This window comes from Panthera tigris, chromosome X, assembly GCF_018350195.1.
Source record: "Panthera tigris isolate Pti1 chromosome X, P.tigris_Pti1_mat1.1, whole genome shotgun sequence".
Classification (NCBI taxonomy): Eukaryota; Metazoa; Chordata; class Mammalia; order Carnivora; family Felidae; genus Panthera; species Panthera tigris.
Window position 1 is genome coordinate 81,129,563 of NC_056677.1, and position 13,465 is coordinate 81,143,027.

At 37.8% G+C, this 13,465-nt stretch overlaps 1 protein-coding gene across 1 annotated transcript in view; it reads right to left on the minus strand.

Moving 5' to 3' along the window:
- Positions 1 to 1,226: 1,226 nt before the first annotated feature.
- Positions 1,227 to 13,465, minus strand: part of TRMT2B (tRNA methyltransferase 2 homolog B) — a 35,761-nt gene continuing 23,522 nt past the window's right edge. The window contains 6 exon segments of the mRNA XM_042973959.1: positions 1,227 to 2,430; positions 11,144 to 11,243; positions 11,470 to 11,589; positions 12,353 to 12,454; positions 12,616 to 12,830; positions 13,166 to 13,275. Coding sequence (XP_042829893.1) covers positions 2,307 to 2,430; positions 11,144 to 11,243; positions 11,470 to 11,589; positions 12,353 to 12,454; positions 12,616 to 12,830; positions 13,166 to 13,275 — 771 coding nt within the window. The 3' untranslated portion in view covers positions 1,227 to 2,306.

Genomic DNA, 13,465 nt, shown 5'->3' on the forward strand with positions numbered 1-13,465 from the left:
AGCACCTTACAAACTGAGGAAACAGTATAAAAGGACCAGAATGGAAGACATTTTTCTTTTTCAGGGGAAGGAATTCAATATGTATAGAAAAATGAGCTGCCCAGATTATGAAGGGCCTTTGAAGCTACATCAAGAATTTTAAACTTTTAAAAAAAATTTAATGTTTATTTTAGAGAAAGAGAGAGACAGAGCATGAGCAGGGGGAGGGGCAGAGAGAGAGAGGGAGACACAGAATCTGATGTAGGCTTCAGGCTCTGAGCTGTCAGCACAGAGCCTAACGCAGGGCTTGAACTCACAGACAGTGAGATCATGACCTGAGCCAAAGTCAGACGCTTAACCACCTGAGCCACCACCCAGGTGCCCCAAGAATTTTGGATTTTTTAAAAGCAATAAGAAGTCAATTACAGATTTTAAGCACTGGGAAAACACAATGAGATTGACATTTTGGAAAATTCACTATGGCTGTAGAGAATGGAATGGATGGGGTCAAGAGTGGATACAGCAGCATCAGTTAAGAAGATGGCCTTTTGAGCAATAATGTGGTGACCTACAGAGATGGAGACTTGGTGCTATGTTAGATGGGAGCAGGAGGTACAGGAGAAGAAGGACTCAGAATTCTAAAGCTTTTGGATTGAGTGAGTAGATTGGTATATTCATCAAAATTGGGAATATAGGAGCAAGAACAAGTTTGGGGGAAAGATGTGAAGCATGCAGCATTAGATATGTTGAGTTTGGTGTATCAAGAAGATATCCAGGTGGAATCCCCCTTGCAGGCAGTGGGGTATGAGAATGAGAAAGATAACTCTGGTTTCTGGCTTAGGTAACTAATAGACAGTATTGCCATTTACATTATGGGGAACAAAAGAGGAGAAATAAAAGTCATTTTCCCATTACATAAAATGAAAAATAGGGAAATGAAAATAAAACTTATCTAACTGCCGTAAGTCAACACTGTTTTCAATCACTTTACATTATTTCCTTCTAGTATTTTTTAAAATGGATATGTATATAGTAACTTTAATAGCCACACTTTTCTGAGGAGGCTTCTCTAGAAGTTACTTAGGATTGAGAATTAAAAATAGTAGTTGACCCAATATCATTTTGTAAATCAGATTTTTGTACACATACTTAGGCTGTTAAAAAGATTCAAAACACAATCTAAATTGTTGGACAAGTAACCAAGAACAACTCCAGAGTTGAATAAATCATGGACTAGAGAAGCCAGTTTCAATATCCAGTTTATTATAGTATGTATTGGATCATTAGGGGATTCTAGAACTTTCTGTGTCCATACTACATAGCACAATTACAGGTATTTCGTCTCTTCTTTGAAGATCTTCTTTCCCATAAGGTGTCTACTATAACAAATTCTCTCTCCATAGATGAGAGATCATTGGTGCTATTGCTCCCAGGGGTAACCACATTTTTAAAGGGTATTCTAGAACTTCACAGCCTAGAAAACCCAAAGGAATAAAGCCCTGAGATCATGAAGTTACCCTGCAATGACATTATAGCTTCCGATGCTTTTTAAAAAAGCTAGATTTATTTCTAGTTCTAATCCTTGAATAGTTCATAAATGCAGAACATTATCTAACAAAATCTCTGCAAAAATAGAGACCCAAGTCAATTTGATATTATTACCAGCTGTAGTGAAAAGCTCAGTTATCACCACACCACAAACAGAGGAGAGAAGACCAAACGACGACCAAGGGAGCCATGACAGGCTGACTGCAAACAATCTAGATTCAGGGCCAAGGAGTGGCTACACCAGGCAAACACACATGAAAGCAAGGGACCCTGAAAGCTAAGGTTATAAATCTGCATCAGATATGGTTGATCCCTGATCAACACTGGTTTGAACTACGCAGATGGACTTACACACGGGTTTTTTCTTTCAGTAAATACCATACAGTGAATGTATTTTCTCTTCTTAATAACATTTTATTTTCTCTAGCTTACTTTATAGTACAAATACTGTATGTAATACATATAACATATAACATACAACATATGTGTTAACTTACTGGTTCTGTTATCGGTAAGGCTTCCAGGCAAAGGTAGGCTCTTCATAGTTAAGTTTTTGAGGAATCAAAAGTTAGATGCAGATTTTCAACTGTGTGGGGGGGGTCAGTGGCCCTAACCCATGTTGTTCAAGAGTCACCTATAACACTCTTCCTGATCATGATCCAAAGACTGGTTTCTCCAATGATGCTCTCAGGGTCTGCAATGTAGCAATATGCCAAACCTGGAAGTTACTGAAACTTCAGCCTTAATAAAGAGCCTGCAGTCTCGTAGGAGGCTGCTTATCAAGTGAAGAGGAGCACCAGCTCACAGTGCAGGGTGTGAGGGAACAGATCCATAGGCACAGCTTTTCTGAGGACAAAAGGCTCACCGAGGAGCTTCTTAGCAGAGTCTGGAGGACAACACATCCTGTAGAAACAGATAATTATCAGTTCCTAGAAACCAAGGAGAAACTATAGGAACACCATTTTTTTAAAAATGTAAGCCCTTCCCAGGGCGCCTGGGTGGCTCAGTCAGTTAAGCATCCTACTTCAGCTCAGGTCATGATCTCACGGTTCGTGAGTTCGGCTCCGCGTTGGGCTCTATGCTGACAGCATGGAGCCTGGAGTCTACTTCAGATTCTGTGTTTCCCTCTCTCTGCCCTACCCCCACTGGTGCTGTGTCTGTTTCTCTCAAAAATAAACATTAAAACAAATATAAGCCCTTCCCTGTGTTCCAACATCTCCCTGTGTTTCTCTCTACAATAACATTTATTATATTTAATGTAACTACCTGGGATTTTTTTTTTTAACCATCTTCCTCAGTGGAGTATAATCATTTCAAGGGTAGAAACGAGGCAAAGAGTGCTTATTGTTTATCTCTGTGTTCCCAGTTTGTGACACAGAGTAGGGGTTCAATAGTGAATAGAGCAAGCAGCCCAAGCCATATACTTTTCTGTATGATTCATATGACAGGAAATTAATTAATAAATATTATTGAATTAAATTATTCTATTGAATTTTTTCAAAGTAGATTACCTTTTTCCCTTATTTCAAAGGCAGTCAAGCAAAAATAAGCACAAAAATTCACCACTAAAATCACAAAGGATAATCACTGCTGACTTTTCAGGTTATATCTTTCTAAATATGTATATTTAAACTGGTTTCTTAAAATGGAGTCACATTGTACATATTGTACATACTGCTTTACAACCAGTTTCTTCAGTTAATCATGTCCATCTCTCCACTATATGTAAGGCTACCTCACATTTATTGGCTATATGGTATTCCATTAAATATGTGTAACACACTTTAATCCCTTGCTACTGGAAATGTAAGCTGTTTCTAACTTTTTGCTATTTCAAAAAGTCCCTTCATGAATATCCTTAATAGTTATATCTTTGCACACATTTTTAGTTATTTAGTGCAATTGCTGAGTTGAAGGGCCTGTATGTTTGTAAGACCCTAAGATATGTATCTCTAAACTGTTCTACAAAAGGTTATACCAATTTACTCTCAAACTGACAAAACAGAAGAGCTCTTGTTTCCCTGGCTGACTCTGAATAGTTTTTCTTTTTTAAAATATGAAATTTATTGTCAAGTTGGTTTCCATTCAACACCCAGTGCTCGTTCCAACAGGTGCCCTCCTCAATACCCATCACCCACCCTCCCCTCCCTCCCACCCCCCATCAACCCTCAGTTTGTTCTCAGTTTTTAACAGTCTCTTATGCTTTGGCTCCCTCCCTCTCTAACATTTTTTTTTCCTTCCCCTCCCCCATGGTCTTCTGTTAAGTCTCTCAGGATCCTCATAAGAGTGAAAACACATGGTATCTGTCTTTCTCTCTATGACTTATTTCACTTGGCATAACACTCTCCAGTTCCATCCACGTTGCTACACAAGGCCAGATTTCATTCTTTCTCATTGCCATGTAGTATTCCATTGTGTATATAAACCATAATTTCTTTATCCATTCATCAGTTGATGGACATTTAGGCTCTTTCCATAATTTGGCTATTTTTGAAAGTGCTGCTATAAACATTGGGGTACAAGTGCCCCTATGTATCAGCATTCCTGTATCCCTTGGGTAAATTCCTAGCAGTGCTATTGCTAGGTCACAGAGGAAACAAAATCAATGTACAGAAATCAGTTGCATTCTTATACACTAACAATGAAGCAACAGAAAGACAAATAAAGAAACTGATCCCATTCACAATTGCACCAAGAAGCATAAAATACCTAGGAATAAACCTAATCAAAGATGTAAAAGATCTGTATGCTGAAAACTATAGAAAGCTTATGAAGGAAACTGAAGAAGATATAAAGAAATGGAAAAACATTCCATGCTCATGGATTGGAAGAATAAATATTGTTAAAATGCCAATACTACCTAAAGCTATCTACACATTCAATGCAATCCCAATCAAAATTGCACCAACATTCTTCTTGAAGCTAGAACAAGCAATCCTAAAATTTGTATGGAACCACAAAAGACCCCAAATAGCCAAAGTAATTTTGAAGAAGAAGACCAAAGCAGAGGCATCACAATCCTAGACTTTGACTCTGAATAGTTTAAACAGCACTGTCTCATTGAAATTAGGAACAAGACAAGATATTCACTATTGCTTCCATAATGGAACATTTTCTTATCCAATGTAATAAGAAAGAAAACATATTAGAAGGAGAGAGATAAAACTATTTTGATATGGTGATCATATTGCCAGCTATCAAGAAAATGCAAGAGAATCAACAAGAAAACAAATAAAACTAATAAAAGAATAAGGTAGCTGGACATAGGTTGGCAATAACCAGTTAGAAAAAGTAATGATGGGGCACCTGGGTGGCTCAGTCAGTTAAGTGTCTGACTCTTGTTTCAGTTCGGGTCATGATCTCACAGTTCGTGAGTTCGAGCCCTGTGTCAGGCTCTGCACCACTAGTGTAGAGCCTGCTTGGAATTCTCTTTCCCTCTGTCTCTGCCCCTCTCCTGCTCATGCTCTCACTCTCTCTCAAAATAAATAAATGAACTTTAGAAAAAGTAATAAAAAAAGGTCCCATACATAATACCAATAAAGCTTTACAATGTCTTATATTAACCTTAAGAAGAATGACCCATGTCGTAATACACACACACACATACACACACCTTTACAAAATTACATAAGACTACAATAATGGAAGAGGCATACCACATACTTGGGCATAAAAAACACTGTAAGGGCTCCTGGGTGGCTCACTTGGTTGGGCGTCTGACTTCGGCTCAGGTCATGAGCTTGTGGTCAGTAAGTTCGAGCCCCGTGTCAGGCTCTGTGCTGACAGCTCAGCTTTGGATTCTGTCTCCCTGTCTGTCTGCCCCTCCCCAGCTCACACTCTGTTCTCTCTGTTTCTCAAAAGTGAATAAATGTTAAAAAAATTTTTAAAAAACACTGTAAAAATTTCAATTTTTCCCTAAATTAGTAAGTTCAGTGTACTTCCAATCACAGTCCCAAAAAAATATTTTTGATAAGTTGATTTTAGAGCTGTTAGAAAATACCTGAAAACGTTAAAAACATATATCCTTTTTAAAAAGATGTTTATTTTGAGAGAGAGAGAGAGATAGAGCAAGAACAGGGGAGGGGCAGAGAGAGAGGGAATCTGTCAGCGCAGAGTCCAACACAGGGGGCTCAACCTCTCAAACCATGAGATCTTTACCTAAGCCGAAATCAAGAGTCAAGATGCTTAACCGACTGAGCAACCCTGATGCCCCAAAAGCATATATCCTCTAACCCAGTAACTTGACAACAGGAATTTATCTACTATATATACTATCACCTACACTTATTCATCACATATGCCTATACACTGCACATATGTGCAAAGGTATAGGTACAAGGATATTCACTGCAGCATTGTGGTAACAAAAGAGTAGAAACAACCTTAAAATTCAGGAGCAAGGAACTTGTTAAATGACATTTATGTAAGTTAAAACTATATTACCTATTTAAAAAATTAAGTAGACCTATAAGTATTGATGCACATTATACATTATTGTAGAACAATCTCCAAAATCTACTGTTAAGCGAAAAGCCTGGTGCAGAACAGTGTTTTAGTCTGTTTCTATTTGTTAAAAAAAAAAAAAGAGGGATAGTATATATACATACATGTATGTGTACACACACACACACACACACACACACACACACACACACACACACTTGTACCATCACAGAATATCTCTGATAGGCTACACAAGAAACTGGTAAGAGTGGTGACATCTGAAGGACTAGGGGTCAGGAGCAAGAAAGAGACTCATTATCCCCTCCATACTCTTTTGTATTATTTTAATTCTCCTACCATACGCACATACTGTCTTTTCAAAATAAATTTTTCTTGCCTTTTTGAGGCCATGTTTATTTTACTCAGTAAGGGTGTTTAGCAGAATCCTAGGTTTACTCTTAATCACTGCATTCTTAAATATATTGTCTTACATAATAAATATTTTCATTTTATTCAACAATGAAATAACATAAAAAAGTATTCAGTGAAGTTTCCTTCCCAACTGTGGACCTATCTCTGCAGTTCTCTCCCACTATAGATAGCTGTCATTATCATTTTCTTATATAATTTACCAGTTTTTTTACGCCTATACAAGCAAATATAAATCTATATTTTCATATTTTGTCCTTTTTTCCCAAAGACAGTTTACTATTACATAAACACTTCTGCACACCTTCCTATTCCCACTTAGTAACATACCTTAGAACCAAAATCACAAGCCACAAAAGAAAATAGTCTGGACATATTCAAAATTAATACTTTTGTGCTTCCAAGGACACCACCAAGAAAGTGAACAAAGAACCCACAAAATGGGAGACAATTTTGGCAAATCACGTATCTGATAAAGGACTTGTATCTAGAATATATAAAGACATCTTAAAACTCAATGATAAAAAGACAATCCTATTAAAAATGGGCACAGGATCTGAATAGATATTTCTCCAAAGAAGATATACAAATGGACAATAAGCACATGAAAAACTGCTCAATATCATTAGCCACTGGGAAAATGCAAATCAAAACCACAAGGAGATACCACTTTTCACCCATTAGGATGAAAATAATAAAAAAAGACAGACAGTAACTAGAGTTGGTGAGGATATCAAAAAGTTGGAACCCTCATACAACCTCTGGTAGAAATGTAAAGTAGGGCAGCTTTTTGGAAAAGAGGCTGGCAGTTCCTCAGAAGGTTAACATAGAGTTACACATGACCCACCAATTCCACTCCTAGGTATCTTAGATACCCAAGAGAAATGAAAGTGTATGTCCATACAAAAATGTGCACATGAATGTTCACAGCAGCATTATTCATAAAGGGCAAAAAGCAGAAACAACTCACATATCCATCAACTGATGCATGAATATATAAAATACGATACATCCATGAGGTGAAATATTATTCAGTCATAAAAAGGAGTGAAATACTGATGCATGCTGCAACATGGATGAACCTTGCAAACATTATGATAAGCAAAAGATGCTACATTCAACGAACCACATGTGGTATGACTCCATTTGTATGAACTTTGCAGAATAGACAAATCCATAAAGACAGAAAGTAGATTAGTGGTTGCCTAGGGCCAGGGGGTTGGGGAAAAATGGGGAGTAACAGGGAAGAGGTGCAGGGTTTCTTTTTGAAGTGATGACAAAGTTCTGGAAATAGTGGTGATGGCTGTACAAGTCTGAGAACATAGTAAAAACCACAGAATTGTGCACTTTAAATAGACCAATTTTATATGTGAATTATATCTCAATAAAGCTGTTTTTAAAAATAACATGCCTTAGAAATCTTTCCATATCTGCACATGGAGAACATCTGCATTCCTTTTTGTGGCAGCACAGTATTCCATTGTACGGATACAGCATTGATAGTTTAACTAGTTTCCCACTGATGGACGTTTAAGATATTTCATTGTTTGCTGTTATAATATTGCAATAAATAACTATTTTACATATGTGTCAGTGTATTTGCAGGATAAAGACTCAGGAATGGAATTACTGACTTAAAGGGTATATATACATTTATAATCTATATTGCTAAATTTCCCTCTCCAGGGATAGTACCAATTTATACTCTGACCAGTAATTTTTTAGAGTTCATAGTATTGCTAACAGTGTAGTATCAAACTTTTGAACTTCTGCCAATCTGATATGTAAAAAGTGGTATCTCAGGGTACATTTAATTTGTATTTCCATTACAATAGAAGAGACTGAGCATCCTTTCATGGTTCATAAACACATTAAATTTTCTTTTCATGTCTTCTGTCCATTTTTATTTAGTGCTGTTCATTTTTTTTCTTATCAATCTCTAGGAGTTTGTTATAACTTAAGGAAAAAACTCTTTGTCTATGATATGAACTACAAATTTTTTTTCCAGTTTGTATGTCATCTCCCATCTTTGATTTTGGTGCTTTTTATCATGCAAGTTATTTAACTATTTTATCAAGATGTAATTCACATACCATAAAGCTTACCCATTTATACAGTTCAGTGATTTTTTATTTTTATTTCTTTTTTCAGGGGTTTTTAATTTTATTTTTATTTTTACGAGAGAGAGAGTGCATGTGCAAATAGGGGAGGAAAAGAGGGAGAGGAAGAGAAAGAATCTCAAGCAGGCTCCACACCCTGCACAAAGCCTGACATGGACTTCAATCTCATCAACATGACATCATTAACTGAGCCAAAATCAAGAATAGGATGCTTAACCGACTGGGTGCCCCAGGTTCAGTGGTTTTTAGTATATTCACAAAGTTGTGCATCTATCACAACAATCAATTTTGGAATATTTTCATTAACCCAAGAAGGTACCACGCACTCTTTGGCCCTCAGTCTCTACTTCTCTACAATCCTCCGACCTTCAGCCCTAGGCAACCACAAATCTACTTTCTGTCTCTTGAGATCTGCCTACTCTGGACATTGCCTATAAATGGAATCATACAAGATGTGGCCTTTTATGTCTGGTGTTTGGGTATCAGTCCCTTATCAGATAAATTATTTGCAAATATTTACCCTCATTCTATGGGTTGTCTTTTCATTTTCTTGATGGTATCATTTACATCACAAAAGATTTTTAACTTTGATGATGTCCAGTTATATACACACACATATTTGATATATATATGTGTGTGTGTATGTATATGTATATATTTTGTTGTTGTTGCTTGGGTTTTTAATGTCATATCTAAGAAAGTTTTGCCTAACTGAAGGTCACAAAAATTTACTCCTATGTTTTAACTAATATATTTAGTTCTATGACCCATTTTGAATTTATTTCTGTGTATGGTGTAACAAAGGGAGAAGTTACTTTTTATGTAGGCAAACTTAACCTTTTATTATATGGCTTCTAAATTTTCATAGTTAGAAAGGGTTTCTGCATTCCAAGATTATAAAGAAATTTTATGATTTCCTGGGGTACATTTATGGTGTCCCCTTTTTACATTTAAATCTCTGGCTGCTTTGTAATTTATCCTGGTATAAAGTGTGAGATATGGATCCAACTGTGTTTTTCACCCTGGCTACCCAGTTGTCTACCATCATTTACTGAACAGCCCATCTTTTCCCCACTGAGACACCCAAGTGCCCCTCAAAAACATTTTTAAACAGTATAATAAATTAAAATAAAGGACAATTGGAAGAGGTAAATGTGCAAGAATAGACAAGGAAATAAGATTGTGAAAATATATCGGTCTCATGCTTTTATTTTGGGGAGAAGAAGCTCTTTGACAACTTTCTTGATTCTTTTCCATGGTTACTGGTCTGTTTAGGTTTACTTAAAATTAGTATTATCCATTTGCATTTCCCCAGAAAATTGCCCATCTAGGTTTTCAAATATATTGTGAGTTGTACAAAGTATTTTCTTATAATTTAAAAAAATCTGGGGCACCTGGGTGGCTCAGTTAAGGGTCTGACTCTTGATTTTGGCTCAGGTCATGATCTCACAGTTTTGTGAGTTTGAGCCCCACATTAGGCTCTATGCACTGATCACATGGAGCCTCTTTGGGATTCTCCCCCTCTCTCTGCCCCTCCCCCACTCGCACTTTGTCTCTCTCAAAATAAATGAATAAACCTAAAAAAATTCTTCATATCTGTAGTTATGCTCTTTTTCTAAGACTTTATATTTTTATGTTTTATTCTTTCATATTCTTGATTAGATTTATCTGTTTTATTTTCTTCTTCCAATAACACTTTCTTGTTTATTTGTCAGGTCTATAGGTTCATTAATTTCTGGATTCTATTCAGCATTATTGACTTTTCCCTTCAGTTTCCTTTAGGTTTATTACTCTTTTTCCAGCTTGTTGACTTGAAAGCTCTATTCATTTATTTTTAACTCTCACTTGTTCCATCCAGGTATATCATCTATACTTCATACCCACCTATGTTGTTTGAATATTAGAAATTGTTTTCCTTATGTAAAAAGGAGAGGGAGAGAGAGAGAAGGAAGAAAACATTTGAAAAATCAAAATAATTGACCAGTGCCAGGATTGGAGTGAAGCAAGAGGCATTTACTCTGGGTGAAAAATTTAAGAGGGTGCCAAAAAACTCAGTAATCAAGACAAAAATATGTTAATGCAATATTTTGGAAAATCAAAGTGGAAACAACCCTCAGCCTGGATGCCTGCTTTGGTAAATAAGGTTTCATTGGAACCAGGACTAGGATTAGAGTAAGGTCACTGAGGCAGGGTTTAGCAAGCACAGGAGTAGATCTTGTTTTTTAACAAAAAAAAAAAAACTTAATATGTTTTTCATCATAGATTACTTGGACTAATTTTGATTTCTGAAAATACTGCATTAAAAATGTACTTTAATGACTGAGATTTTGTGCACCATCTTACTAAATTTTGTGTTACTAAACTCGCCCTAAGCGAGTTGCTTTACTTGCCTTACCCAAGACCTGGCCCTATAACTGACTGTTGATGATAGTATAATGACTTTTTTCTGTTTCTTTATATTATATTACTCTGTGTTTTATAAGTCTGTATAGTATGAATTACTTTATATATTATATTACTTTATATATGTTACATATTATATTACTTATGTTTTCTAAATCTGTATAGCAAATATGAATTACTTTTATCATTGGGAGAAAATAAAAAGGGAAGTCAAGACTCACTCAATGATGTTCCTTGTGGTTTCACCATGGGGCTTATAGGAAACAAAAGTCAGTACGCAGATAGCCCTGCAGTTTTGAATGCCTTGAACCACGTAGTAATCTGAAGGAAGAAACACATTGCTATTAATATGATTAACCTATCATGGTCTGGGTTATCAGAAACTACCAACTGGCCAGCACCTAGGATTTCTTGGGAATAGAGAAATAGGGTCGGAGCCAGCCCGCTGGGAGCACCCTTAGCATAGTATGGGAATAAGGGACTAAAGGTGGTGGACATCATGAGAATACCCAACTAGTTCTGTAACAGGAAAGCTATCCATCCTTACACAGTCCCACTTGGGCTGGGTTCACCACAGCAACAATGAACTGCCCATCTTCCTTTGACTTTAGTAACTGTGGCAAAATATTCTCTGCTTGACCAGTGTGGAATTCACAGTTGGTGATGCCTGCAGAAGAGAGGCCCACGTAACAGAATTCAAAACTCAAGCCCAGCATTAAAGGAATTGGGGGGCTTCAGCTTTACAGAAATGTACAGGAGCCAGGGCTCTGCCATCTTCCCTTTGGATCTGGTATACCTCTGAATAACAGTGAAAGAAATGCTTTTGGACTTGCCTTGTTTTTGCCAAAGCACTTTTCCTTCCTTCCTTTCCTCAGTAGGCCTTTCATCTTGAGTTATTTTAAAACTTAGTGACACATAGCACATAAGTACTTCTACCAAGAAGAAAACCTTGACTTTTACTCAAGTGCTCTTTCTGCTCTATTAGAGATTTTCACAGAGCCTCAGGAGTCGTTTGCAGGTAGGGTACAGGGAACAAAGGGATCTCTGTTCTATACTGTAGTTTGGCATACGATTTTGTTCAAATAAAAGGTTCTGTTGCCAAAAATTATTTGAAACCTATCACATATTATGATGCCTCATGAGTTTAATGTCAAGAAGGCTCTTCTTCTATATTATCCAAAGTTTTGTCAAGTTCTCTTCCTATCATCAAGGCTTGTTCATCACCTTGATGAAAAAAAAGGGAGGGGGAGATTACCTATTGGGACCTCTTTCAGAAAAACCATCAGGACCCAATTCCAACCACTCCAGGACACCCTCCTTTCGCTCTGCGCAGGTCACAGATCTAGCAGATGCCCTTTTCCCACATAACCCTTTACACAGCACAGAAACACCGCAGCTCTTAATTTCTCTCCAGACTCTGAGCAGTGTACCACTGAAGGCTGCAGTCCACCTGGCATCCTCTACTGCCTGCTCCACCAACTCCATCCCAAGGACCTGGGAGGTATACTGAGCCAAAGAGAGACCAATCACACCTGAGGAAGTAAGAGGATAAGAGGAGGGTATTTTAGGATTTTGAACCACTGGCATTATGCCTGCACCACTACCACCACCTCCCCACCTGGGCCCTGGGTGCCAGGCAGATAGGGTTTGGAAACTAAGAAGCATGTAGATTCTGCCCTGGGCTGTCACTTGCCAGTTCCACAGCAGATATCAAGGAGGATGGTGTTAGAGTTCACTCCACTCAGCTCCCCCACTGTCAGATACAGCACCTCAGCACCAGCAGTGTTAATCTGGAAAAAGGCATCTGGAGAGATGTGGATCTTCAAGCCCAAGAGATCTTCAAAGAGGTGGGGATCCCCAAACAGGAGCTAGTAGGAGGACTGCTGATGGCTGAAACACATCATGGTGCTGGAAAATAATTTTTGAAAAAAGTATTTTGGGATGGCAGACCATTCTACCTCTGGTGGTTGGCAGGGGACAGCATCTCACTCAGGTGACTCAGCCCCATGGCATGGCCCTGAGGAGTCTGTAGAAGTTCCCTCTCAGGGGAAGGAGGTCTATGCAGACACTCCCTCATCTGAATCTGGCCTGCGTTCTCATGCCAGTACACCTGGCTGGTGTACAAGGGCTAGTATTACTTAGCTCAGTTCCTCCACAATGAGCAGCCCAGCCCCAGCAATCCACAACCCAGACTATGGCAAGCCATCAGCCTCCTGCTTGCTGTTTGGCTATCCCAGGTTTACCTTTCCTGGAAGTAAAGTGATGTCAAGTCACAGACTGCTCCTGGCCTGGTGGTAAAAAACTTCTTTACAGCCTCCTTCTGAACACAGAAGGTCCTTCTGTCCAGACCACAAAATCAGGAATCAAGCAAAGACTTCTCTCTGACAAATTTTCTCTCCAAGCCCTACAGTAATCAGCCCTGCAATAGTCAGACAAGAAGGCACATTTCTCAAATCCTATTATAAATAACACTTAACATAAAGCAATGTTCTATATGACAAAAAAAATACACTATTTTCACATCTCAGGAGAAGCACTGCTTT